At 45.2% G+C, this 27,048-nt stretch overlaps 1 protein-coding gene across 1 annotated transcript in view; it reads right to left on the minus strand.

Moving 5' to 3' along the window:
• Positions 1 to 691: 691 nt before the first annotated feature.
• VPS39 (VPS39 subunit of HOPS complex) overlaps positions 692 to 27,048 on the minus strand; it is a 45,497-nt gene continuing 19,140 nt past the window's right edge. The window contains exons 6-25 of the mRNA XM_043471565.1: positions 26,787 to 26,885; positions 26,251 to 26,343; positions 23,672 to 23,855; positions 19,158 to 19,278; positions 18,925 to 19,045; positions 14,344 to 14,473; positions 12,947 to 13,089; positions 10,336 to 10,479; positions 9,726 to 9,867; positions 8,998 to 9,084; positions 8,598 to 8,671; positions 8,172 to 8,270; positions 7,465 to 7,582; positions 6,829 to 6,957; positions 6,069 to 6,171; positions 5,812 to 5,857; positions 4,575 to 4,724; positions 4,275 to 4,409; positions 3,933 to 4,024; positions 692 to 2,728 (exon numbers count right to left, since the gene is read on the minus strand). Of these exons, the coding sequence (XP_043327500.1) occupies positions 2,653 to 2,728; positions 3,933 to 4,024; positions 4,275 to 4,409; positions 4,575 to 4,724; positions 5,812 to 5,857; positions 6,069 to 6,171; positions 6,829 to 6,957; positions 7,465 to 7,582; positions 8,172 to 8,270; positions 8,598 to 8,671; positions 8,998 to 9,084; positions 9,726 to 9,867; positions 10,336 to 10,479; positions 12,947 to 13,089; positions 14,344 to 14,473; positions 18,925 to 19,045; positions 19,158 to 19,278; positions 23,672 to 23,855; positions 26,251 to 26,343; positions 26,787 to 26,885 (2,286 nt within the window). The 3' untranslated portion in view covers positions 692 to 2,652. The remainder of the gene's footprint in view (positions 2,729 to 3,932; positions 4,025 to 4,274; positions 4,410 to 4,574; positions 4,725 to 5,811; positions 5,858 to 6,068; positions 6,172 to 6,828; positions 6,958 to 7,464; positions 7,583 to 8,171; positions 8,271 to 8,597; positions 8,672 to 8,997; positions 9,085 to 9,725; positions 9,868 to 10,335; positions 10,480 to 12,946; positions 13,090 to 14,343; positions 14,474 to 18,924; positions 19,046 to 19,157; positions 19,279 to 23,671; positions 23,856 to 26,250; positions 26,344 to 26,786; positions 26,886 to 27,048) is intronic.

Below are 27,048 nucleotides of genomic sequence, written 5' to 3' on the forward strand. Positions count from 1 at the left end.
TTTGGAGCTGGCCAAAGTGGACCCACATTTCTTCACTTCTTAAACATCCCTCAGTTCCTTACTCCCATCAATTCCACACCCACCATGCACCTCCCGGTCATTCTCAGCTGCAGGAAGAGGCATGTGGCCCTAACATGTGAAGGGGAAACAGTCTGGATCAGCTAGAGCTGCAGTGTGTCTACTGACGCGTTGCGATGAGATGTTCTCCATGTGTGCTGTCAATACAGCACTACACACTAGCTGAACTGGACAGCACAGATCAAGACAGTGTTATAATGAGTTTTTTTCCCTTAGTCACTAATTGGATTAGTCTTTTCAATTCTTTTTAAAATAATTTTTTAAGCTATAGTTTTTTTTTTTTTAATTTAAAAAATAAGTTATTTATGGCTGCACTGGGTCTTCACTGCTACTCTCTAGCTGTGGTGTGTGGGCTTCTCTTGTTGCAACACTCAGGCTTCAGTAGTTGCAGCGCGTGGGCTTAGCAGTTTTGGCACATGGGCTTAGTTTCATGTTCCACAGCATGTGGGATCTTCTTAGACCAGAGATCAAACCCATGTTCCCTGCACTGGCAGGCGGGTTCTTAACTACTGGACCACCAAGATCTTGATTCTTAAATGGGCATCTCATTGTTATTTTTACCAAATTCCACAGGAAAGCGGGGGGGAAAAAAAAGAGACCCAGACAGGCTTGGTTTCTTACTTCAAGATGTTTATTATGAGAGCTTTGCCAGTCCTCACCATAGTGCATTCATCTCCAGCCTTCGCCACACCTCCGTGGAGGGCAGAGAGTCTATGGCAAGAGAATGGAGTTCGGGAAAACTGGGTCATTTATACATTCCAGCAGGGAAGGAAACACACATTTTTTATTCTATTGCTTCAAACACGTGTGCCACACAGGTGGTGGGAACGGGAGGTGCACCCATGGAGGCCAGGAAGGCAGGGCGTGTGGGCTGGGGCCAGTTTCGGCTGCTGCTCCAAAGGAAACTCAGCCTGGTGCTCAGAACTGGTGCAAATGGGGCCCACGGTGGCCCTGCTTCTTAGCAGGGGCATGGCCAGTGGGATGTGGATCTTGTGATATGCTGTTCGGCCTCCCAAAACTGAGCAGGGTCCCCCATCTCTGTGAACAACGTTGATGGCTCTTGTCCCTTCAGACCCTCCATGGAGGGTGTGCCTGGGAGGAGCCTCGTGCACATCACCAGCAAGTCAGGCTACAACACAGGCCCCAAACAGCACAATGCTGCGGTTTAAAAAGGATCTCGGCATGTCAAGGACAGGCCACCAGAGCAGTGTCAGTATCGGGCGCTGTCACCTACCCTCAAAGCTGTTAGACTCTGGGGTCAGGTGAGTCTGAAAGCCCCCAGGGAGGACAGGATACAGGGTGCTCTCCCTGTGTGTCTTCAGCTTGCAGTGCTGGGGACTCGGCCTGTGGGCTCTGGGGCCCTATGGGAGACGGGGTCTCCTCTGAACAAGGGCTCCCCCAAGTTTGGCGGTGAGTTTTGTCACGAGCTCCTGCGCCCCACCAGCATTCTCGGCTGTCCCCGAGCCCCGCACAAGCACACCCAGCATCGTCATTGTCAGTTTCTGATCGTTTCCCGTGTGCAGCAGGGATCCCCCTACCACCCACGTCCCAGCGCAATCCTCCAACTCTTGCAAAAGAAAGCTGGACAACGATGGCCAGGCCAAAGTGGGTGCACGACATGGGCTGGAAAGAGAAAGGCGCCCCAAGCACGAAGCACTCTGCTCAGCAAGCCTAAACCAACCTGCTCTGGGGGGCTGGAGGATGAACCTGGAGCAGGAGCCTCTGCAGACATCTGCCAAGAGGTCACATACCCAGGGCAGCCCACCCTGAGAGCTACTGTCACACTCGGCCCTGAGAACGATGCTCTTCTAAGCTTCTGGGCATGGAGTGCACAGTCCAAGGAGGTTCTATTTACAACACACGTGACAGTCAGTTATCAATGTATTCCTAGAAATCAGGACTTCCTCTTGCTTCTCATTTTACCTTGTTCAAAATTCCTGGTGTCAGGAAAATGGGAGAGAAAGCCTGGGTGGAGCAGTGAGGGGCGAGATAAAGGAAGAAAATAAATAGAGAAGGAGACTGAAAAATCAAGAGTTGATTGGGGACACAGGTGAGGGGATGCAGGGTCAGCAACTATGAAGTGACCAGCGTTACCTAGAGGGCGGACCCGTCCAGCCTCTGCAGTCAGAGGGGCTCTGGGGCTTCTCTGCTCAAGGGACTCCAGGCAGCCGAGCTGAAGGCTCCTGTGAAGTCCTATGTGCATCCTAATAGAAAACTGAATAAACAACCCCCAGGAGGGTTTCAAACACTTGAGATAGTTTCCGTATTTGGGTGACTGGAATGCAAAGGCAGGATGGTGCCCTTCCTATCTCTTTCTGCCCAAGCAGGTATCCAATTCTCCGAAACTGCCTGCAACATAATGGTATAAAAGGTGTAACTAATTTCTTTTCCTATCAAAAATCTGGCAACGTCAGAACACAAGTCTGAATAATTCAGAAATGTTCCAGGGCTCAAGGGAGCCAGTGTCCAAACGGGGAGACACCCGGTGGTGGCAGCAGTCCCGATCCCCGAAGCCAGGGCTCTCCCCTCTGGGGTGGCCGAGCTGTCCGCCGCTCAGTCCTCGGCCTGCTGGGCTCAGGTGTCAGCTGGGTTGACCTCTTTGGAGCAGAAGTAATGCACGACCACCCCATTGGGGTATCTTGCAAATGCACTGCAGGGAAGGAAAATGACCTGGGAGTGAGGACTGCCTCTAAGAGAAGACAAGTTCTTACTGGAAAAGGCACCTTACCAGGAGCCACCCCAGAAGCTACCTACTCTAACCATAAAGGGCAGTGTGGCCACCACCTCGGTCACATATCCAAACAGAGGATGAGGTCCGTGCCATTCAATTGCATGGGGAATTTTTTTTTAAATTTATTAAATTAAAAAAAAATTACTGAAATATAGTTGATTTATAATGTACCCATCTCTGCTGTATAGCAAAGTGACTGAGCTATGCACATATACACCTTCTTCTTTTATATTCTTTTCCATTATGGTTTATGCCAGGAAATTGGATACAGCTCACTGTGCCATACACTAGGACCTTGTTTATCCATTCTAAATATAATAGTTTGCATTTATCAACCCTAAACTCCCAGTCCATCTCACTCCCCCACCGCCTTCTGGTAACCACAAATCTGCTCTCTATGTCTGTAGGTCTATTTCTGTCTTGTAGATAAGTTCATCTGTGCCAGATTTTAGATTCCCCATTGAAGTGGTACTTGTCTTTCTCTTTCTGACTTACTCCACTTGGTATGATAGTCTCTAGTAGCAGGGGATATTTCCTACTGTCAGCAGAGTGTAACACACAACCAGACAGGGCAATCCAGCCTGGCTCAGCAGCGGTTTACTGAGCGCCAACTGCTCATCAGAACAAATTCTGGGCTAACTCTAACAAAGGGCAGTGGGTCTTTTTGAAGGAAAGCATTCTTCCAGCCATAGAAGTAAAAGGACACATCACTTCCTTGGAGGAAGTGGCACTAACTGGAGTATATGCCTTAAAACAGAATGATGCTGCTTCAGGATTTTACCCAGGAGGCAGCAGGCTGAAAGACCTTTTTCTTCTTTCAGAGGTGTATCTTTAAAAGATAAGGACCTCCTGCTCACATACAGCTCTCAAACACCCCGTGGTACATGTCAATGTTGAGCAACCAGAGGAGAAGGGCTTTATGAGCAAAAAGTCAAGAGCCCCCTGCTACACATTTCAGGCCTTTAAATTCTCAAAGCACCCCCACCCCACAGACACACCAGAAAACACGGCCTGACCTCTGGAGGCTCAAGCACTAAAAGCGGCCCAGATAGCCCTCAGCTGCTCTTTCCTCTTGGGTTAAGGGGCTGAAATCTACCCCGAGCAAGCTATGGGTGAGGCTCACCTGTTCCCAATCTTCTTCTTACACACCATGCACACCTTCTCCTCTGTGATTATGCACTTCACCTGCTGGTGTAGAATGCGCTCTTCCTGGACCTGGGAGCAGAGAGAGTGGGGGAGGTCCTGCTGTCTGGCAGGCGGGACAGAGGAGGGGCTGGCACTGTCTCACCTCCCAGCCCACAGGGGCTCCCTAACTCAAACACCCGTGGCTACATGCCCAGCTGGTTACCGATCAGTTTGAGCCACAGAGTTACAAAGCACCCAGCTCTGCCTCTGTCTCAGGGGACGTGGCAATGGTCTCGCATGGGAAAGGACAAGCCTTCACTCGCATCAGGAAGGTGCGTACCCTCAGGAACTCTGCATGGAGAAGGTTCTTGAGCACTTGGTTGAACCTTTTCTTCTGGGCATTCTCTTCTAAGACCTTCTCCAAAAAGATGCGTATGTCGTTAATCTGAGTGTTCGCGGGCAGCAGGTTGATGGCCTGAGGACAGGAAGAGAGACGGGAACAAGGAGAGGTGGGACAGGAGTGAGATGGAAGAAACGCCTGATGTCACGGAGCCTTTAGACCCCCTCCCTCCTGCCAGCCCCTCCTGTGGTTCCACACTCCCCACTTGCGCCCTCCACCTCTGCGAGGAGAGCTGCTGACCTTGGTGGTGTCCAGCTTGCTGTGGTGTAGCTCCAGGACCTGCAGGGCGGCCTGGAGGTTGGCTTGTGGCTCCAGCAGTTCCAGCTTGATCGGACCCAGGCAGTGCACGCTGGGGGGTGACAGGTACATCCGGAGCAGGGACAGATACACCTGTCTCATACACAACAAGCCACGCACGCGTCAGGCCGGCAGCAACCCTCCCCTAACCCTCAGCATGACCACACCTAAAGGCAAGAGGGCTGGTCTGGAGGAACTTTAAAATGCAGCATTTTTCACCTTTTAATAAATTTTGTAAAGTCCGTTGACTGAAGATGTCAAAAATTAAAGATTGTGTGGGACTTCCTGGGTAGTCCAGTGGCTAAGACGCCACACTCCCAATGCAGAGGGCCCAAGTTTGATCCCTGGTCAGGGAACTAGATCACACATGCTGCAACTAAGAGTTCATAAGCCACAACAAAAGATCCTGCACGCTGCAGTGAAGATCAACGATCCCAAGTGCAGCAACTAATACCCGGTGCAGTCAAATAAATAGAAATAAATTATTAAAAAAAATTAAAGATCATGTTCTTTCCAAGAGAGAAAAAAAAATCAAATGCATTGTATTGTTTAGCATTATACTGTTAACAAAATGACTCCAAGAGACCCCTCATTTCCTTTGGCTTTGAAGGCTGAGACTCTGCCACGTATAAGCCGGTAAGGATGAGCCTAAGATGAGATGCTGCATCTTCTGGACCCACAACACCACAGTGTTTCTCAGCCTCTCACTCAATATTCTGGGCTGTGCTGTGCATGATAAGCAGCAACTCTGGCCTCTACCTCCTAGATTTGGGGAGCAAACCCCACCCCCCCACCAGTGGCCATGTAAAATATCTCTACACATTGACAGATACACATGGAATTTATGCAGAGCACACGTGGGCACCTTGTAAGAACCATCAGATGTTCCTTCTCAACAGGCTGACCAGGAAATTTATTGTACAAGTTGAGACTGTTTTAAGAGTAAAGCAGCAGGGGCACTACAAATAATCACACGGATGACAACAGACTAAGTCAGAGCCACCCTGAGCAAACCAAGACTGCGGTCAGCACGGGTGCGCAAAATCAATCAGTGCCCTAACCCATGCCCTGTCATGTCAGCAATTCCTGCCAGTGTCACCTGTGGCCCAAACCAGAGGGCGCTAGCTATGCTAAGAGGGGCAGTGCAGTGCATATGTGCTCCCTGGGGCCAACTACTTACATCTTTGTTGCCATCTTTGTTTTGGTCATAATGCTTGTGGCAGTACCTGTAAGGGAGAGAGTGATCAGACAAGGTCACATGTAGAGAAAGGGCATGGATGCTGCCTGAGTGAGCAGCCTAATGACAGCACAATCGGGGGCCCGGACACGAGGTGACCTCGCTTCAGCTGCAAGTGCAGGGGTGGCTTTCTCAGCCTCTCATCTCTCTGCAGGGCCTCTTTTAGACCCTTGGGAGGTGGGACGGCAGGGTTGACGTACTCTTCAGCCATCCTTGTGTCTTTCAGGATGTGGACGTAGATGAAGAGAGCTTGTTCGTGTTTCCCCATGCGTCCCAGCAGGAGAGCACGTTCTTCCAAGAGGCCTGGGGGCGGGGGGGAAAGAGTGTAAGAAACCATCACCATGACCAGGCAAGCCCAAGGCCAGGGGCTAAGCTATTAGAGGAATGGATATTGGGGAAAAATATTTTTATTACTTGGGATTTTTTTCAAGGAGAAAATTACTAAAATTTTTAAAAGGGAGGAAGGAGGGGACTAGTTTAGGTAGTATTTTATCTCATCTTTTTCTGTGACCATTTGTAAATGGAAGAACAATACTTGATGATCAGCTAAATGCATAATAAGCACCGACAATGTGCCAGGCGCTTCAGCCAAGGGAAGCAGACACCTGGTCTCTGCTCTCATGGAGCTTATACATCAGCCAGACATACGTCTTTTTCAGACAAATTATTCCAGATTACAGAGACTGCTAAACAAGGAACTTGGGCAAGAACAAGTACTGAAGCAACAAACAGGTTTCAACCTGGTTAACAATTAGCATGTGGTTCACACCCAAAAGAGACTTCTCTTAATCACGGTTCAAAAGTGAGTCTTCAGAGAGGACAGAATAGGAGCACAGGCCTGAAACACATGGTTTTTCCCAGGCCCAACTTTTGGGAGGGCTGGGGAACTGGTGTAAGGGAAGGATCCATTTTTGCATTATCTTCTGCTAAAGTGGCTCTGGACCTAAGCCAGACACCCACCATCAAAAGGAAAATCACAGATGAGCCGGCCTGGGTCATAGTAGCTGGAAATTTCCAAGAACATAAGGAGCTTCCGTCGGTATTCTCCCAGCTCTCCTTCCTCCTCACCAGCAGGGACTGGAGCTTTGCCTTTAAAAGAAACCACGCTCAACATGAAAGGATGCTGTTAGGCAGCAGTGTGTGGTGTCATCAAGAAAAAATGAAGGGGATGGGGTTCAGTGATGTCACCACCATGATTAGAGAGCGCCTCCATGATGCTTTCCAGTAGGCCTTCTCTTAGTTTATGGTCTCAGTACGGCCCCAAAACATCAGCTTGAGAAAACAAGCCCACCAAGCTGCTTAGAGAAGCACTCTGGTAGACAAATTGGCTCCTTATCAGCACGGCTGTCACTCTGCACACAGATCTACTCCCCCTCCTCCATAGGTGATGCCCAGGGAGGCTCAGAGATGCCCAGATCCAGACACCAGCCCCCAAGTCTCACCTGTAGGGTCACTTAGCTGCCTTGGGGCCTCCGAGGCTCTTCCTGCCCACCTGGGCCTGCAGAGAAAGTCTGCTTCTCTACCCCACCCACGGTCCCCTCAGGTCCCAGCTCACCTCTAAGGCCTGGGGCCACCCCGCATGCTGAGAACTGGTACCTGCAGGGAAGGACAGGAGATACTCCTTCATCAGACCTTGCACCTTCTCACAGTACAGCTGGATCAGGCAGTTGTGGAACCGAGAGCCGGTCTCCTCCCAAACGTGGATGACGTGCTCCTGGGGCGAGATACAGGTCTGCCTGGTACCCTCCGTGCTGCGGCATGGCCCAGCCCATTCGCCCAGGCTCCCTCACATTTTTAAGGCCCAAAAGGTCCCATCCAGATTGTCCCCTAATTAAGATTACCATGGGATAGTTCTCCTACAACCCAGCAATATCAGGAATTAGCATCTCAATTTCCAATCTAAGCTCCTTTATTAATTGTCTCATAATCATCCAAATCAGCCCATGTAATTAAGGTTAAATATTTACATTTTGGTACTTAGGACTGATTTGGTCATCCTGTGGTCACAGTCAAGTCTGGCTGTACAAATGTGGCTCTGATATGTTTTTCTCCAACAGTTTCTCTCCTTCTCTTTTATCTCTCTGTACGTCACCTAGGTTTAGAAGGTAGCATGAAAAAGTGCCATCTCCAGCTTGGTCCACTGGGCTGTCTTCAGAGAAGACTAAAAGAACCCTCTTCTTTTACAGTCCTTCCAATCCCCAAGGAACACAAACCTTAATCTGAACTAGCTAATCACTGTCTCTTATAGTCATAGATCCTGGGTTTGACTGAAACTTTTTAGTTCAGATCAAAAAATATCTTACCAGGTAAGGAATAGCCAGACCCTTAAAATTCTCCACTAAGAAGCCCAGCACTCGGTCTCGTGGCAGAGCCTCCACCTCTGGGAGGTCCTCAGTAAATATCTGTTGGAATAAAACCTGAGTTCCAGCAGCAGAACCACCTGATGGCAATCCTTCCAAACACACATGCACACAAGCATAGGGTCACACGGACAGACACTGAGGCGGGAAGGGCATCTGTGGCCAGTCGGTGTGGGGCAGGCAGACTAGGTCTCCTGGCGTCTGCACCAGGCTCTTTCTACTGCACTCCACCCGCTGTCCCATGTGTCCCAGTCTTGGAAATACCAGAGAACTGCACAAACCCTTCCTACCCCTCCACCCACAACTGTCTAAAATAAAATCAGAACCAACCATGGTAACCAATAAATCCAAGGGACTCTGTGATCCTACCTTCAGGCCATCCTCTGGAAAGTCTCTCAGCACCCACACTGAGTAGGAAAAAATTAAATGCAGATTTTCTGTGCCTAGAGGGAAAAGGAAGACTTGTCAGCAGGTGAAGTCCACACTCTGCCCACAGGACCAGGAAGGCAGGTGCCCAGGTTGCCCAGGATTTATCATCCAGAGAAGTTAGCTCTGTCCAGTCACTCAGGGATGCTTGGACCTAACAGACTGGCTACACACCAAGGGGCTGTTGTGGTCCCACCACTGGGGGACTTTCATCCCCGGAGGAACCCAGCTGGGTGAACACAAGGGAGGGCGGGGACTGACCAGCCAGAGTCAGGAAGGGAGACAGGTCAGGTTCACTTGAACGCAATCCCCTCCCCTTGCTCCTTCCACGGGCTGGACTCACCCAGATGTTGCAGGTACTGCACTGTCCGCTCATGGCCTTTCAGGGGGGAATTCGCTTTCTTGGACTGGTCCACCAGCACCTGCAGAGCTGGCCAGGAAGCCCAAGAATAAGGTCATGAGCCCCTTCCAGAAGGCCTATCTCCTTGGAGAGTCACCACACTGCACACAGCTTTCAGCAGCAAAGAGGTCTTTGCAGCAGGCCCCTTTGTCTTGCCTCTAATGTTAAACCAGGCACCTGTACACTTACTCATCTCCAGCTCTCGCCCACCTTTCAGATCTTATGATCACAAAGTACTTTGCCTAACTTATTGTTTCTTTCAAAGAAGTAGAAATGCAGACTAAGTAAAAACCGATGACCAGATCGCCTCCCTAGCTTCCCCTTCAGTGATCCTGTGAACAAGATAGTGGCTAAAGAAAAATCACAAGGAGTCGACAAGCCCACACACAGTGGGGGGTGGGGGACTCTGACTCTCTATCCCCAAAGCTTTCATGGCTGAGCTTTGAAAATCTTCAGATGGAGTTTTTGGGGAACTCTGGGTCTACCATCTCCCCAGATTGCCAGCATTCTCATTAAAATCAACTTTCCTTTGTAATATTTGCCTCTCTCTTGTGTATTGATTTTCAAGCGGGGAGCAGCCGGACGTGATTCAGTAACAAACACCTCAGTAGGTTTCCCCGTGTCAAAATACAAGAGACCCTCTAATCACAGGTGACCCCTGCCCCGGTTACCTTTCTCGTGGAGCCCCTTCTTCTCGTACAGGATGATCAGCTCGCTGTACTTGTGAGCCTTCTTCAGCACGTGCTCGCTCTCTTCGATGTGGCAGTGATTGTTCTCCAGACGGAGCAAGGGGGCCACTAGGGCCACGTTCGTCTGCAAGAGAGGCAGGACTTCAGCAGGAACTACTTCCTGGGGAGGCCCATCCTCTCTCAGCCCAGGCCTGCTTCAGGCTGAAACACCAGGCATGTTACACAAGCAAGAGAGAGCAATCAACCCTTTCCAGGACTACAGGTAGGAGCTTTCATAGCATTTATGCTCTTTCACACAATGTTTTTTAAGTGTGTGTGTGTGTGTGTGTGTGGAGGAGAAAAGAGGGTAAAGAAAGGGGAAACTGTCTTTGGGGAACTGTCCCTATTCACCTTGTAGCACCAATCCCGGTCTTGGGAGAGAAGACCAGCCCATTCTAAGATTCTGGGTCAACATCTCATCTTAACCCCTCAATTCCAAGAAGCTCACAGATGTCAGGTTCCTAAGATCAAATACTTCACTCTTACTAGTGGCAGGGATCCCAGGCTAGGGAAGAGGGAGGATGGCAGGAAGCCAAGTGCTGGGAAAACTCACATGAAGGTAGCACTTGAGCAGGGTGGTGTCAATGATCTGCAGCAGCTTTTTCTTGGATTTGATGGTAGGAGTCCCTTCCATGAGAGGGGAGGTGCTAGACTGGTGATCAGAGTCATTCAGCTTCTTTACCAATTGGCTTCGTTTCTGCCAAGGGCAAAAATGCAGGGTCAAGGCCAGGCTTAAAACTTCCTTTATCATCTGAGCTACTGGGCAATTCCAAATACCTTCAAATCAGCTCACACCTATCCACCCTGATCCCACATTGGCATTTATCAGGGATCAAAAATAGATGCCTACCAAACCACCAGATACAGTAACGATGATCTACTGAGTATTTACTACACACCAGGCACTGTGTCATGCAGTTTATAGATTTATCCTATTTTACATCTAAAACAAATACAGGTATTATTAGCCCCATTTTATAAGTGAAGAACCCAAGGCACAGATGTTAGCTACCTCATTAGTAACAGAGGCCGACTTCAAATTAGGGTTGGATTCCAAAGGGCATGTTTTTATTTTTTTTAAATCAACTTTATTGAGGTATGAGTTACATACATTAAATGTACCCCTGAAAAGTATACTATCAGATGCACTTTGACAGATAGATACATGCATGTAGCCGCCACCCCAATCAAGGAACAAAACATTTCTATTACCCTTTAAAGTTCCCTTGTGCTCCTCCCAAAGAATCTCACCCATTCCCTACATAACTGATCTGACTTCTATCACTAATGATTACTCTTTCCCTATTTTGGAACTTCAAATGGGCTTTCCAGGTGACTCAGTGGTAAAGAATCCACCTGCCAATGCAGGAGACACAGGTTTGATCCCTGGGTTGGGAAGATCCCCTGGAGGGGGGCCCACTCCAGTATTCTTGCCTGGAAAATCCCATGAGCAGAGGAACCTGGTGAGCTACAGTCCATGGGATGGCAAAGAGTCAGACTGACTTAGCAACTGAGAACGCATGCTTTCTAGAACTGCATATAAATGGAATCATTCAATTTGTACTATTTTGTGTCTGGAATGCCCATGGTCTTATTTGTTCTACCATCTCTCTGGCACAAGGCTGGTGTCAGTTACCTCCACACATTCCAAACTCAATGGAGAAGGTCAGGGAAGACTGTGCTCGGGGTTCTAAAGCTAAGATATTGGAACTAGAGGGTCTTCTGTGATGCCACATGCTTGGGACGCTTTCTGCCCCGGGAGCCTTTTCACTTGGCTCATGGACTGTGCAGTGTGCAGACAGAGGCAAGCTGGTGCGCTCCGTGCAGGCTGCCAGCCAACCATGGAGCCCGATGTCAAGCAAGTGCCAAGACGACAGATGCCTGAGTGGACCTGTGGGACACCCGCTGACCCAGAAGCAGGTGGTGGGTAGCTGGCTTACAATTTTCCTAGCAATACTTATGCCCCTCCAGGACACCCCTTACAAGTCTGCAGAACACTTATGGGAAAAAATTTTAATAAGTTCTCTGACTCTGAGTCAGAAAGGATGACATGGCTAGATAGCATCACCAACTCAATGGACATGAATCTGAGCAAACTCCAGGAGAGTGAAGGACAGGGAAGCCTGCCGTGCTGCAGTCCACACGGTTGCAAACAGTAGGACATGACTTAGCGACTGAACAACAACTGACTCTGAATGGGTGCCCAGGAAATAAATAATAGCCTTAAGCATGGAAATTTAGGGTTCAGAGACATCAATGGAGATATCAGTTTTAGTGCTGATCTAAAAATTTCACTTATCTGTCTGTAACAGTAAACTGGAAATAATTTAAGTCTAAATACTCCCTCTAAAAAAACATGTTATAGAAGAATACTTAATGACAGGGAAGGACTTTCCTAATATATGGCTAAATGCTTTAAAAGTAAGCTATAAAACAGTATATATCTTGATATCCATTTGCAATTTAAAAAATCTGATAAATAAATAAACAAAAATTATTCACAAGTACATATAAAACTCTGGAAGGACAACACTAAAATGTTAGTTACTTTTCTCTAGGTGGTAGAGCAATAAGCGATTTTTTAATTTTATTTTATACTTTTCTGTGTTTTCCAAGTTTTCTGCATAGAGCAGGTATTTTTTTCCCACAAGTATAACTGTTCCCCAAAAGTTCTTTAAAATGCTTATTCTTTTCAATGAACCAAACTTTCCTCTTTTTAGTTCCTATAAGAGCTTAGTGTGAATCTACCAGGAACAGAGTATGCTTCCTGGTACCAGGATTTGGCAAAAAAGAGTTCTATTCTATTGTTATAACCCAACAGCAAATGCAGGAGACCTAAGAGACACGGGTTCAATCCCTGGGTTGGAAAGATCTGTGAAGGAAGAAATGGCAACCCAGTCCAGTATTCTTGCCTGGAGAATTTCATGGACAGAGGAGCCTGGTGGGCTACAGTCCTTGGGGCCGCAAAGAAGTGACTTAGCAAAATATGCTTCTACTATTAAGCAAGGAGGTGAAACAGAAAAAATGTGCCCCCCTCAGACTTCTACAGTGTTCACTTATGGAACACCTGTGGCATTACAGAAGCCTCCCCCTTCCCTGCCACAGAGAAGCAGGTACTGAAACTCCCAGGCGAACTCTTCCATATACTTTGGTATCACACCTACCTGAGTCAGGTAGTCAATCAGAGCTAAGTGAGCCTTCTCCAGCTCAGCCCCAGACAGCACAGGCAGTGGGTTAGGGTACTGCAGCTGCTTCCTGTAGTCTGTGGGCAGCAGGTCTGGGTACAGGCCCATCACATGGGTAGGATCTACATGGAAGGTGAACACGATTCCCCAGATAGAAGTACAGCAATTTAAAGATAAACTAAAACGAGACTATCACTACAAATAAGTTCCAGATTGACTTTTTTTTTAAATGACTTAAGTTCATAAAAACTCAAGCTATACACATATATTTTGAACACTAAAACATTACAATGATTGCATGACTCTATTCTAAGACATATATAGAATTAAAAATGAAAATTCATTAACTCACTAAAAGTAAAGAAGAAAAAGGAAAACCTGGTAAGACAGTGAAGTTGAAAAGATCACTAGACTTAAAAAATAGAAAGTGTGTGTGTGCGTGTAAAGGAATATTAGTAAAACAAAAACACCAGGCAACAGGCTATGGAATACACTGGTAGCATATATGGCAGAAGCTAATAGGCTGATTATATAAAATTAATTCACACAGATTGGTTTAAAAAAACATAGGATTTCATTTGATTAATAGACAACAGACATGAATAACTGACAAGAGAATAATACAAATAAGGGGGAAAATCTAATCCTGGCCAACCAGATTCCTTTGATCTTGAGAAACAGATTTAAGGATGACAAGCAGTATGGCACACACCAACATGTCCCCAATCTGACACGCTTCTTTTACGTAATGTTGACACCCCACACCATGAAGAGTGTGTGTTCCCTTGCCCCAACTTGGAAGGCCCTTGTAAATCAACAGAACATGGGGAGAAGTGATCACCCTAAATGGCACTAAGGCTTCCGGCTAGGTCTCTTGGATCACCAACTCCAGGAAAAGCCAGTCACTCTATATAAGGACATTCAAGCAACCCTAGAGAAGCCTGTGTGCTGCAACCAGAAGAAGCCCGCACTCCACAACAAAGACCCAGAGTAGCCAAAAAAAAAAAAAAACAAACAACCCTACTGTTGTATCCTACTAGGCTCAAGTCAGTGACTTTTGTCTAGAACTGCAGTCAATGATCTAATCACTAGATGATAAAACACATGTCTGTTGTCTTGAACGACTTTCTGTTACCTTCCTCTAATGGCAAGGGCAAACTGGAAGTCTGTGTATGTGGATGAGACCAGAGTCACAAGATCAGGGCTGTAAATAGATAGTCACATGGCCACCCACAGGATCCTGCTAAGTACAAGGATCAATCTAGATGAGGTTAACTTTCCCCATTCTCGGAAGTCTGGTATCATTTCTCCCCATTCTTTCCAGCTTCCCCTCCCTCTGTTTAGTTCCTCATCCCGAGGCCAGACCCCCTTGTTACCTGTGCCAAGTTTAGCAAAGACCTGCATGGACTCATCGAAACGCTTCTGGCAGAAGAGGTTGAAGGCATACAAGTTCTTGATGTGATGGATCTGTTGCTGCTTTTCACTGTCGGAATCATCTTTCATTTCCTGAAAAGAGAGTAGAATAGGTAGGCGCTCACTCACTCGTCCAATATCTACCAGGTATCAGACGATATCCTGGAACATGTATATGCCACAGGGTACAAAGCAGTCACGTGGCTCTGACCTCACAGATTGCCCTTACAGTCTAATCATAAGTAACTATGCAATTAAAACACAACAGGACTTCTACAAAATACCTGACCAGTACTCCTGAAAACCATCAGGATCATGAAAAACAAGGAAGACTAAGAAATTTCCACAGGTCAGAGGACACTGTGAATGTGTGCCACCTAAATACTTTGTGATTTCTGGATTTGAACCTGGAACAGAAAAAGGGACAATTAATGGGAAAACTTAGTGAAATCTGAATAAAGTTTAGGGTTTAAAGAAAAAAAATCAAAACAAAGCAGAGTGAGTGATGACAGAACCACGCGGGTGGGGTGTTCAGGTCAGCCCAGTGTGGACAGCGGGTCCAGGAAGGTTCCCAGGAGGAATGCAAGCTGAGACACAAAGGTGAGTTGGAGCTGGCCAGGTGAGGTTGGCAGGTGACAGATGGGGGAGGGGAGGACATCTGAGGCCAAGAGGACAGCACTGTGCAAGACCCTAAAGTGACAGACAGAGAGCATGGCGTGCTCAAAGGATGGAAGATGGTTAACATAGCTGGCATGACTGGGAAAGGTCCTGTTCACAGTATAAGCCAAATATCTGTTTCTTCCTTTAACCGTCCCCCTCTTATATCCTTCTTAGCCAATCTTTACCACATTTAACTTCTTCCTTCAAAATGCCTCTCCACGTTTCCCCTTCCTTTCTTCTCCTCTTCTGTCGCTGTCACCCCATCCAGGCCACCACCAGCACGTGGCTGCGCTTGGGCTAAGCTCTCCTGTTTGGTGCTTTAAAGGCTCTCAAAGCCTGGCACAGTCTCCTTACCTAGGTTATTTCCACACATCCACGCCACACCCACCATGCCAGTCAGAATGGGCTCCAAGTGTCCTGGAAATACTCGTTTCCACACTTGTTTTCACTTCTAACTTCCTCAGGCTCTGTAACTCTCCCTGTTTCAAGCTCCTGGTCTGACCTATCTTTAAAAAGTCCAACCTTAGGATTCTTTTTCTGGCCTAATAGCAAAGTTCAGTATGTAACTGCCCTCTGAAAGTTTCGTGTATGTCCTCTGGTTAATTTAAATGAGAGGCAGGTTCCTCAAGAGCCAAGATGATATCAAGCAACCTTCTTCTGTCATAGAGCAGAATACCTAGTAAGTACAGGCCTAGAGAAGAGAAGGGAAAAAAGGAAACCCACTTTTTTCTTCTCTACCGAAGATGAAACAGACAACCAGCAGCAGAAAGAACACCGAAAAGCCATTCCTGTTAAGAAAAACGGATGCTAAAAAAGCCATGTGCTACATAATACCCTTTTCATAAAGCTCAAAAACTAGACACATACTCAAGCACACAAATATATGTAAAACACTATCAAAAAAAATCTAAGGGCATGATAAACACAAAGGTTCATTTAAGAAGACTTTCTTCTCTCTCCTTGCTATTCTCTGGAACTCTGCATTCTATTGGGTATATCTTTCCCTTTCTCCTTTGCCTTTTGCTTCTCTTCTTTTCTCAGCTACTCATAAGGCTTCCTGAGACAACCACTTTGCCTTCTCACATTTCTTTTTCTTGGGAATGGTTTTGGTCACCACCTCCTGTACAATGTCGAACCCCCGTCCATAGTTCTTCAGGCACTCTGTCTATCAGATCTAGTCCCTTAAATCTATTCATCACCTCCACTGTATAATCATAAGGAATTTGATTTAGGTCATACCTAAACAGCCTAGTCGTTTTCCCTACTTTCTTCAATTTGAGTCTGAATTTTGCAATAAGGAGAAATGATTTGAGCCACAGTCAGCTCCAGGTCTTGTTTTTGCTAACTGTATGGAGCTTCTCCATCTCTGGAGGCAAAGAGTATAATCAATCTGATTTTGGTGTGGACCATCTGGTGATGTCCATGTGTAGAGTCGTCGCTTGTGTTGTTGAAAGAGGATGTTTGCTATGACCATTTTGCATTCTCTTGGCAAAATTCTGTCAGCCTTTGCCCTGCTTCATTTTATACTCCAAGGCCAAACTTGCCTGTTACTCCAGGTATCTCTTGACTTCCTACTTTTGCATTCCAGTCCCCTATGATAAAAGGGACATCTTTTTTGATGTTAGTTCTAGGACGTCTTGTAGGTCTTCACAGAACCGTTCAACTTCATCTTCTTCAGCATTAGTGGTCGGGGCATAGACTTGGATTACTGTGATGTTGAATGGTTTGCTTTGGAAGCGAGCCTAGATCATTCTGTCATTTTTGAGACTGCAATCAAGTACTGTATTTTGGATTCTTTTGTTGACCACGAGGGCTACTCCACTTCTTCTAAGGGATTCTTGCCCACAGTAGTAGATATAATGGCCATCTGAATTAAATTCGCCCATTCCCGTTGTCGGACACAACTGAGCAACTAACATTCCTGTCCATTTTAGTTCACTGATTCCTAAAATGTCGATGTTCACTTTTGCCATCTCCTGTTTGACCACATCCAATTTACTTTGATATATGGACATAACATTCCAGGTTCCTATGTAATACTGCTCTTTACAGGATTGGACTTTACTTTCAACAAGAAATATAACCACAACTGGGCATCATTTCCGCTTTGGCTCAGCCTCTTCATTCTTTCTGGAGCAATTTCTCCACTCTTCTTCAGTAGTATATTGGACATCTACTGACTTGGGGGGTTCATCTTTCAGTGTCCTATCTTTTTGCCTTTTCATACTGTTCATGGGGTTTTCAAGGCAAGAATACTGAAGTGGTTTGCCATTCCCTTCTCCATTAGTCATGTATGGATGTGAGAGTTGGACCATAAAGAAGGTTGAGCACCCAAGAATTGATGCTTTCGAACTGTGGTGCTGTAGAAGACTCTTGAGAATTCCGTGGACAGCAAGGAAATCAATCAATCCTAAAGGAAATCAACCCTGAATATTCATTGGAAGCACTCATACTGAAACTAAAGCTCTAATACTTTGGCCACCTGATATGAAGAGCCAACTCATTGGAAAAGACCCTGATGCTTGGAAAGACTGAGGGCAAGAGAACAGGTGACGACAGGATGAGGTGGTTGGATGGCATCACTGACTCAATGGACATGAATTTGAGCCAACTCAGGGAGATGGTGAAGGACAGGGAAGCCTGGCATGCTGCAGTTCATGGGGTCTCAAAGAGTCGGACACGACTTAGCGATAGAACAACAACAAAACACAAAGTTAGGATAATGGCTGTGTCTGGAGCATAGGCAGAGGGATGGGATGGGGAGGGATGTACCGGTTACAGAAGTTATTTTTGGGGGGGTTAGGTGGTGGGTTTATGGGTACTCATTATTTTTAAAATGAAAATAAAATAATTTAGGGCAATACACGAGTGGGGAAAAAAACAGTAAGATGCTAAAATTAAATGGCCCAAGAAAGAAACAATCTATGGGATAGTAAATGTGTCTAACTAATTAAGACTGGATTTTTGTTTTCAGTCTAGAACTTATACACCCAAAATAAAAGTTCCTCCTCAAAAGTATCCACCACATATGATTATAATCATTTGTACTCCAAAATTTATGATCACTGTTTCCCTTTCAGAAATAATTTATAAGATACTCTAAAAACCAAATTTTCCTACTATTAACTACATAACAATCACTTCTCTTACTAAATTAGCACTGTCTGGTTTTAATGAGTAAGTGAGGCTCGGGATGACTTTCAGTTGTTTCATAAATTCAAATCCACTCTTTCAAGATGACAAAAATCACCACTAGGGATGTTTAAAAGAATAAGGCAAGACTTGAAAGTCAATCTTCCAGAAGCATGTTGGCAATAAGAGCGTCACTGCAACAAGAGCATGGTCACCACCCAGCCGAGAGTGTGAGGAGCGTCCCAGGCGGACATTCGAGGAGGGTGACGGCCTGAAGACTGGGGCCCTGCTGAAGGCAGCAACCTGAGGTGTGCTCAAAGTACCTAAAGAAGGCCTGCTTATCCAAGCCCAGGAGCCTACTTGTGAAAGGGACTCTGAGAGGCCTTGGAGCTGTTGCATTCAACCAAACTATAACCTTGACAATGACGATTGTTATTTTGCTATTTGCATTGTCTTTAATTTTTCAAGGCCATACCATATCTATTCAATTATTTTACTGTCCTATTAATTCAATGAAATACTATTAGTATAATTGGCATTCCTTCTACATTTGACAGAGACAGTGAGATTACTTCGAGTTACACAGATACTTTTATGGCAGGGTCAGATCCTGAATCCAAGCCCTTTGACTTTCAGCTCTGTGCTTATTCCTCCAGTCCAAGCAAAACATGAACATCTAAACCAAAATCACCTGCCTTGAAGAGGGACGAGGAAGGCAAACTCACACCCACATATCAGAAACAAAGACTTACTGCGAGCTGCAAAGCCAATTCAAACTGCTTGTCCTGGAGAAGCTGCTGGATTTGTGTCGCCATGGGGACTGGAATGAGTCTCCAGACAAAGTGATTGCTGGCCACATAGATAATGTTTGATCTGGAGACAGGGGTAAGAGAATTAGCAAGAGAGGGCCAGCTTTATGATGACCCAGATGACTTTAAAGTTTTGGAATAAGATGGCAGCTACAGTAAAGAAAGGAATTCCTTACCCGCCCGAGGTAATGAAACGGGGTCTTTGCAGTTCAATGCTCTGGACCAGAAGCCTCGGCTCAAATGTTCGGATTTCCACATATCGAGGCAACACTGCAATGATGTAGGGAGGCTGGTGCTCTGCGCGAGAGAGAACATGTTGAGTTGAGGTTCTCTCTAAGGCTTTAGGTTTATAGACATTTCAGCTTCTCATTTCTAAGCTGCACTTGGATCTCCAAATGGTCCACTAGTCAAATACCAAGCCAGGATCCTATACTGTGATATACAAAAAAAAAAAAAAATTGCCTGTCTCAGTGATGCTAAGAGAAATCTTAAGGATGCATCTTAGCTTTGCTCAGAGTGACCAGACTCCATTCCTCCTGTTTTGCTGAGAGGACTGGGTGAAAGAGTCAGCAGCTCCTTTCTCATCAGTCACAAAGCCAGGCCAAACCAAGGCCAGTGGCAGCTCCCCTAACGAGTCAGTCAGAGAACAAGGTGACATAATTTCTTTCATCCTCTTAGGAAAGGCAAGAGGAGGGCAACTTCTTTTTATTTTTTCCTGAAAATTATTCTGAAGAGAGAAATCCACATTTCTGGTCTATGCTATCTCTGCTTGAGATCATCACATTGAAAAGATGCAAAACTCCACGTGATGCTCAATGGTTCACAGAGAAGGCAGATGGATGGCATTCTCAGCATAACCATTTTCTTACAGGAGGTAATGGTGTCAAATTCATAGGAAAAGAAAGTGCTGGGGCAGGGGGAGAGGACATGGATGGTTTTTTAATAGGTATAGAGTTTTCCTTTCACAAGAGGAAAAGGTTTTGAAATCTGCATGACAATGTAAATATACGTAATACTACAGAACTGTGCACTTAAAAATGGTTAAGGTGATAGATTTTATGCCATGTGCTTTTTTTAGCCACAATTAAAAATAATTTTAAATTAGTAAAAAAAAAATGAACCACTAGATGGCATAATTATTATATAAAAATTTAACTTCAAAGGATATATCTATAAGAATAGTTTCTTGGTGTGATTAACTTGCTATAAATTTATTTTCTTGTCATTTACTTTCAGATAAAAGGCTTTTCATATTATACATGCTATTTATACTCTAAATGAATTGTACAATAAAAGTTCAAAACCAGAAAGGAACTCAGAAATGAGGGAACTGAGGCCTTAGTAATTCCTTCATTAGTTGAAATGCTACTGTTGTTATTATGTTGATATCTTTCATCTTACCAAAAAACAGAATTAAATAACATATTTTCCTTTTTTAACACTGGCCTCATTTTAAAAAGCTCTTACAATTTTCAGCAATTATCCTTCAAATAAAAAATAAATAAAAATTTTTAAAAAGCTATTATAATTTTCTTTCATGTTAATTTATGTAACTATGTAAAACTTCTGTCTTTTTAAAATCTGGCCTACTTTAATAGGGTCTAATTTAACAAAAGAAGAAATCTATCATAGAAACTCTTTCGGTTGTCACATTTTATGATTCATTCAGAGATGGTCTGGATCTCTCTGAGTCATCAAACATGGCAGACTGGTTGGCGTCCAGAAGGCACGTAATGAAGGGTGGACAACAACAGTGATTCTTCTAACAGCAAGCATTTACTAAGAGGCTAGGATGTTTCAGGCACTGCTCAAAGGGAACTAAGACATGAGCGCAGAGCTCACAGAGCCCCCACATGAACAGAGGAGACAGACAACTCATTGCATCCTGCGGGACATGCAGCTCGCATGACAGAGAAACTCCAAGGGATGGTGGGAGCACCCAGGGGGAAGTGACTAATTCCGCCTGTGGGTCAGAGAAGACCTCTGAGAGGAAGTGCCACTGAACAGGGGACTTGTCATATGAACAGGATGCTGCTGGGCAAAGAAAGGAAAAGGCAACAGCCGGACGAAAGCACAGGAATGGGGAGTCTTTTCCAAATGACTGGAGCAATTAGGAAGGAAATCCAAAAAGCAGGGGATATATATATACATATGTGATTCGAGTTGGGAAAGAATCTGCCTGCAATGCAGGAGACCTGGGTTCGATTACAGGGTTGGGAAGATCCCCTGGAGAAGGAAATGGCAACCCACTCCAGTATTCTTGCTTCTTGCCTGGAGAACCTCATGACCAGAGGAGCCTGGCAGGCTACAGTCCATGGGTTACAAGAGCCGGACACGACTTGGCGACTAAACCACCACCACTGCTGATTCACTCACTGTACAGCAGAAACTAACACAACACTGAACAGCAGCTAAATGCCAATAAAAATTAAAATTAATTAATAAGATAGTACGATAAAAAAGAATGACTGGAGCCTGGGTACAGTAGTGAAGAGGAGAGCCGAAATATAATCCAAGTTTAAAATGGACTCCATTCAGGATGAACAGAGAAATATATACATCAACATATATACACTATCAGGTGTAAGATGGATGATAGCTGGTGAGAAGTTGCTGCGTAGCACAGGGAAGCCAGTCTGGCACTCTGTGATGACCTGGAGGGAAGGGATAGGGGGAAGGGAGGGAGGGAATATATGTATAATTATGGCTGATTTGCCTTGTGTATGGCAGAAATCAATACAAAAATTAAAAGGAAACAAAAACACATGTACTCTATTCAGGAAGCTAAGACTTCTTCCTGTTGAAGGGTACTCTCTCACCCTACCTAGGAAGAATGTCCCCTCCCTTCTCACGTTAAGCCCCTAAACTTGTGAATATACATGACCTTTCTGTTGTTTGGTCACTAAGTCGTGTCTGACCCTTTGTGACCTCATGAACTGTAGCATGCCAGGCTTCCCTGTCCATCACCATCTCCCAGAGTTACTCTAACTCATGTCCATTGAGTCAGTGATGCTACCAACCATCTCATCCTCTGTCTTCCCCTTCTCTTCTTGCCCTTGATCTTTACCAGCATCAGGGTCTTTTCAAATGAGTTGGCTCTTTGCATCAGGTGGCCAATGTGTTGAAGCTTCAGCATCAGTCCTTTCAGTGAGCCCCATAAAATACTGACCTTTTGCTTTATCTTCCTTCTGGTCTGTTCATCTCTAGCCACCACCAGAATAACCACTAACACTTTTATGACTTCTACCATTTAGAAATCTACTGGCCTCTTGGACCTGCACGTGGACCCCTAACAACTGGCCCCCTCCTCATCCCTTCATAATCCATACCACCTGTTCAATCAGGTCAGTCTCTGGATGCCTGCTCACAAACTAGCATGTCTTCTGCATAGCTGCTCATTTTTTTCTGCTTAAAATGAAAGAAATTTTTCTTCAAGCTAGACCTTAAACTCCCTGCCTGGTCTAGTCCAATTTTAACAAAACTTCTTACTGACTAATTGAACAGTGAACTTCCCCTTTCTCAACTACCAAATCTCAACTCATCAGATTTAATACCTGAAGCAGGGTCTCATTTCGTCTCTTTACCCAAGATGTAATCCTTGACTCCCAAGCTAGGGCCCTTAAAGACAGCAGGCTGGTATGCCCCTCCACAGAAGTAACTAAAATATTTAATATTCACTCTCCCAACTAAAAATGAATTGCTGCGAGCGTGGTCATGGGCTTCCAGGTAATATCACTGCAAAGTGCTGGGAGCCTGAGGCAGGCGTAGGAGCAGAAACACCTGATGTGTGGGGCAGACATACTTTGAATACAATCTGCAGCCTCTAAGCTACAAAAACAAAAGCAGCAATAACCACCACATCAAAAACCTTTTAACGCTGTTATACATACCATAGGACTAAATAATTTCCAAGCTTAGTCTATTTGGCAGAGGATAAAATAAAACCATTAAAAAAGAAGGCAGGGCTTCCCTGGGGTCTTCCCTGTTTGCCAATGCAGGAGACATGGGTTCAATCCCTGGTCCAGGAAGATCCGACATGTTGTGAAGCAAATACACCCATGTGTCACAACTACTGACCCTGTGCTCTAGAGCCTGGGAACCACAACTACTGAAGCCTTTGTACCTAGAGACCCTGCTCTGCAATGAGAGAAGCCATGGCAATGAGAAGCCCACGCACAACTAGAGGATAGCTCCCGCTCGCTGCAATTAGAGAAAAAAAAGCCTGCATAGCAGAGAAGCCCCAGCATGACCAAAAATAAAAAATATATTAAAAAAATTTTTAAACAAATGTAAAAGAAAAGGAAGTAAAAGATAAAAATAGCAGCAGACAATCACTTCCTAAAACATGAGACTCTGTTTACATTTTCCCCCATTTAGTCGGAAGCTGGCAAAACCTAACTTCCTACAAAAGTCAAAATATTCTCCTTTTTTTGTGGGTGGGCCGCACTGTGTAGCATGTGGGATCTAAGCTCTCCGACCGGAGATCAAACCTGTGTCCCCTGCAGAAGCATGGAAGTCCCCAGAATATCCCATCTTTTATAACCCAGAAACACTTTTCTACTTACAAGAAGGGGAACTGAGAGTAAGTGACGCTGGAAACCAGTCTGCTAAAGCTCTGAGTGGAGCCCCATTCTATGAGAGTGGCATGGCCCCAGCCCAAAGTGGGAAAGAGCAGCTTTGCAGGTCTTACCCATGGCCACTGGGATGTCTGTCCAGTTCAGGGCACACTTCTGTGTGCAGATCCCCTCCTCATTGAGCACCACGGTGAGATCATCCTGACCCACGGCTACTTTTCCATCCGCCAGAGGTGCAACTAAGGGCTCCAGCTGTTTTCCTGTTGGGAAGAGCTCTTTGTTGGCCCCCTTTCCATCCACCTACAGGAAGACACAAAGTGAGTCACCTAGCTTTCTCCAGCCAATGGCATGAACTGAGGGATGGCCTAGAAAAATCAAGTTAAAACCCCAAGTCTACAGAGGCCAATAATATTCCTTATCTGGCATAAAGAAATATTAATAGTCTGTTATGACAATTTTTGAACCGGTTCTTATTTTCTCTAACATGGAGACAGGCATCTAGCTTGGCAGCTAACGGTCAAGTGCTAAAGTAATTGGAATTCTCATACAATGCTGGTGAGAACACAAAATGGTATAGTAGCCTTATTGGCTTCTTATAAAATTAAATATACACTTACCATGGGACCCGACAATCCCATTCCTAGGCATTTGCCCAGGAGAAATGAAAAATCTGTGTTTACATAAAAATCTGTGTGCAAATGTTTATAGTGGCTAAAAATTGTAAACAACTTTGTCCTTCCATATAATGGAAGTCATAAGAATATACTGACCCACACACAACATAGATGGATGTCAACTGCATTATGCTAAGTGAAAGAAGTCAGGCTCAAAAGGCTACATACTGTATGATACTATTTATAGACATCTGGAAAAGGCAAACTATAAGAGAAGAAGAACAGATCAGTGGTGACTAGAGGTGGGGCTGTGGGAGGAAGGCTGACGTCAGAGGGAGAGCATGAGGGAATTTCTTGGGGTGATGGAACTGTTCTGAATCTTTATTTTTCTGGCCTCAAGGTATGCAGGATCTTAGTCACTCCCTCGATCAGGGGTTGAACCTGAACCCCCTGCAGTGGAAGCGTGACGCCCTAACCACTGGGCCACCAGGGAAGTCCCCAGTTCTGAACCTTGATTGTGCTGGTAGTTACACAACTCTAGGCATCTGCCAAAACTCTGAACCACATGTCCAAAAGAATGTTGCTGTACATAAATAAAGGAAGTAGTTTTGAATAAACTAGTCCTAAAGCAAGATTCCTCACCCTCAGAACACTCCACTCTCAAGAAGGTGACAGCACACCTAAGGCAGGCAGGGCAATGAGAGCCCTCCTCCAAGCCTGGCGCCGTCCCCCAGCGCTCACAGACTCCTCTCAGGTACCTGTCTGCCGAGCTGCTATATAGTGAGTTACAAAGCAGTAACTCAGCTGGCGGTGGAGGTGTAGTCACTAAGTCACGTCTGACTCTTGCAAGCCCGTGGACTGTAGCCTGACAGGCTTCTCTGTCCACGGGACTTCCCAGGCAAGAATACTGGAGTAGCTGCTCATTCCCTTCTCCAGGGCCTCTTCCCAACCCAGGGGTAGAACCCACATCTCCTGTGTTGCAGGCAGATTCTTTCCCATCTGAGCCACCAGGGAAGCCCAGTAACTACCTAGGAGCTTGCAGTTCTGATGCTGATAAAACGAGGCCAGCCCAAGAACATAAATATAGAAGGAATATATTCACTAGAAAAACAATGAAGAGCAAACAGAGCAGGAAGGAGGGAAGTAGGAGGTGGGGAGAAAGACTTCTAGGACTGATTGCCAAGTCTAGATTACGAGAGGGGTATGAAGATGAGGAATTTATATTATCCTATAAAATGAATGGTATACCAACCTTGTCTACATACATATGCACACTGGAGGGAAAAAAACCAATGCTGTGGATATTTACCACTTAGGTTAAGAGAAAAAGCAGGTTACAAAACAATGTGTATAACATTATATTTTTCGTAAATAGAGCAGATGCACATTACTAAAAGGTTAACAGTGACTGGAAAAATTATAGATGACTTGCACTTCCTTTACTCTCCTTATCTATATTTTCTTATTTCCTATAATAAAAACAAAAGGCTTTCGAAATTTAAAAAAAATGAAAACAATTTTACAACAAATATACTATAAGATTCAGGGAGGCAAGAAACTCAAAGTCTCAAAAATACTTAAGTTACTACTAAAATCAGGGCGTTTCCTGGTGGTCTGGTCGTTAGGATTCAGTGCTTTCACTGCCTGGCTGGGATTCAATCACTGGTTGGGGAACTGAGATCCTGCAAACCAGGCAGCGCAGCCGAAGTTTAAAAAAAAAATACTAAAATTAGTATATAATTCCTGAACACCGAAGCCTCAAGATAGCAGCCCATGATAATGCTACTGGACAGAGCCAAGCAGTCCTAATTATCTAGATACAGCATGTGGATAATTCATTATGTAGAGAACTGAGAGATGACGCTGTCTGGCTTAAGATACACAGACATCTTATTTGCAAAAGATGTTTAGAGCATGAAAAAGAACCAAACATACAAACACAAACTCTGTTATGCCAAAACTCTACCTAATGCAATCTCTCGACCTGCAGTTCAGAAGCATATAATCATCTCCCCCAGGTAAACTCACAGTCAACTTCCCCAAGGTAAACTGATGATATTTGCATAAAAGGTAAACCTTACCCTTATTAGGTAGTAGTCTCTCTTGAAGCCCACACAGATAGAATTTTCACACCATGCCATGGACTTGGGCACATCTGGTACACTAAAGTCCCCCTGGAGAAAAAGAGCAAGTGTTTAACTGGAAAGATGTTAAAGGGGGAAAAAAAATAAGTGACCTTCCTGTTATTCTACTCCCATCTGCAAAATCACCCTCACCCTCCTCTAAATACAATTCTATTAGCACAAGACCAGGAAAGCACTCATAATAAAATATGAAACCCATGAAATGGACAAGGTGCATTTTAAAAAGGTGAAAACCCATTTTGATATAAATCAATCTGTGGAGATGTAGGGCTGTGCTTCCCTTGTCTCTGAAGACCAGGAGACTCTGACAAATGTGCATGAGTAACTCTTAGGTATTCAGAGTGGAACATTCATCTGGGAAGAACACTGGGTTCCTGGGCTTCAAAGGAATTGAACAGCCAATCTTTCAAGCTGTGGGTCAACTTAGCAGCAGCTCCCACCCAACCCACGGATTAGGTAACCGTGGACTTTACCTGCAATTCGTGAAATTCCCTGTCTTTCCAGAAATAGAGCTGCAGCTTCTTTTTCACAGCCACACACATCCGCAACACCTCCTCCCCAGTCTCTGTGTGCTGGGAAGAGACACGCAGAGCAAATGAGGATGCGTACACTGATGACTCCAGAAGTGGGTGACAGCTAATTCAGAGATTTTCCACCTGAAATGGCTACTCATCTGAACATTCCTGTCATACAAAGACATGCTGCCAGAGAAGCTGAGCACAACACACACCATTC

This window comes from Cervus canadensis, chromosome 6 (genome assembly GCF_019320065.1).
Source record: "Cervus canadensis isolate Bull #8, Minnesota chromosome 6, ASM1932006v1, whole genome shotgun sequence".
NCBI classification, from domain to species: Eukaryota; Metazoa; Chordata; class Mammalia; order Artiodactyla; family Cervidae; genus Cervus; species Cervus canadensis.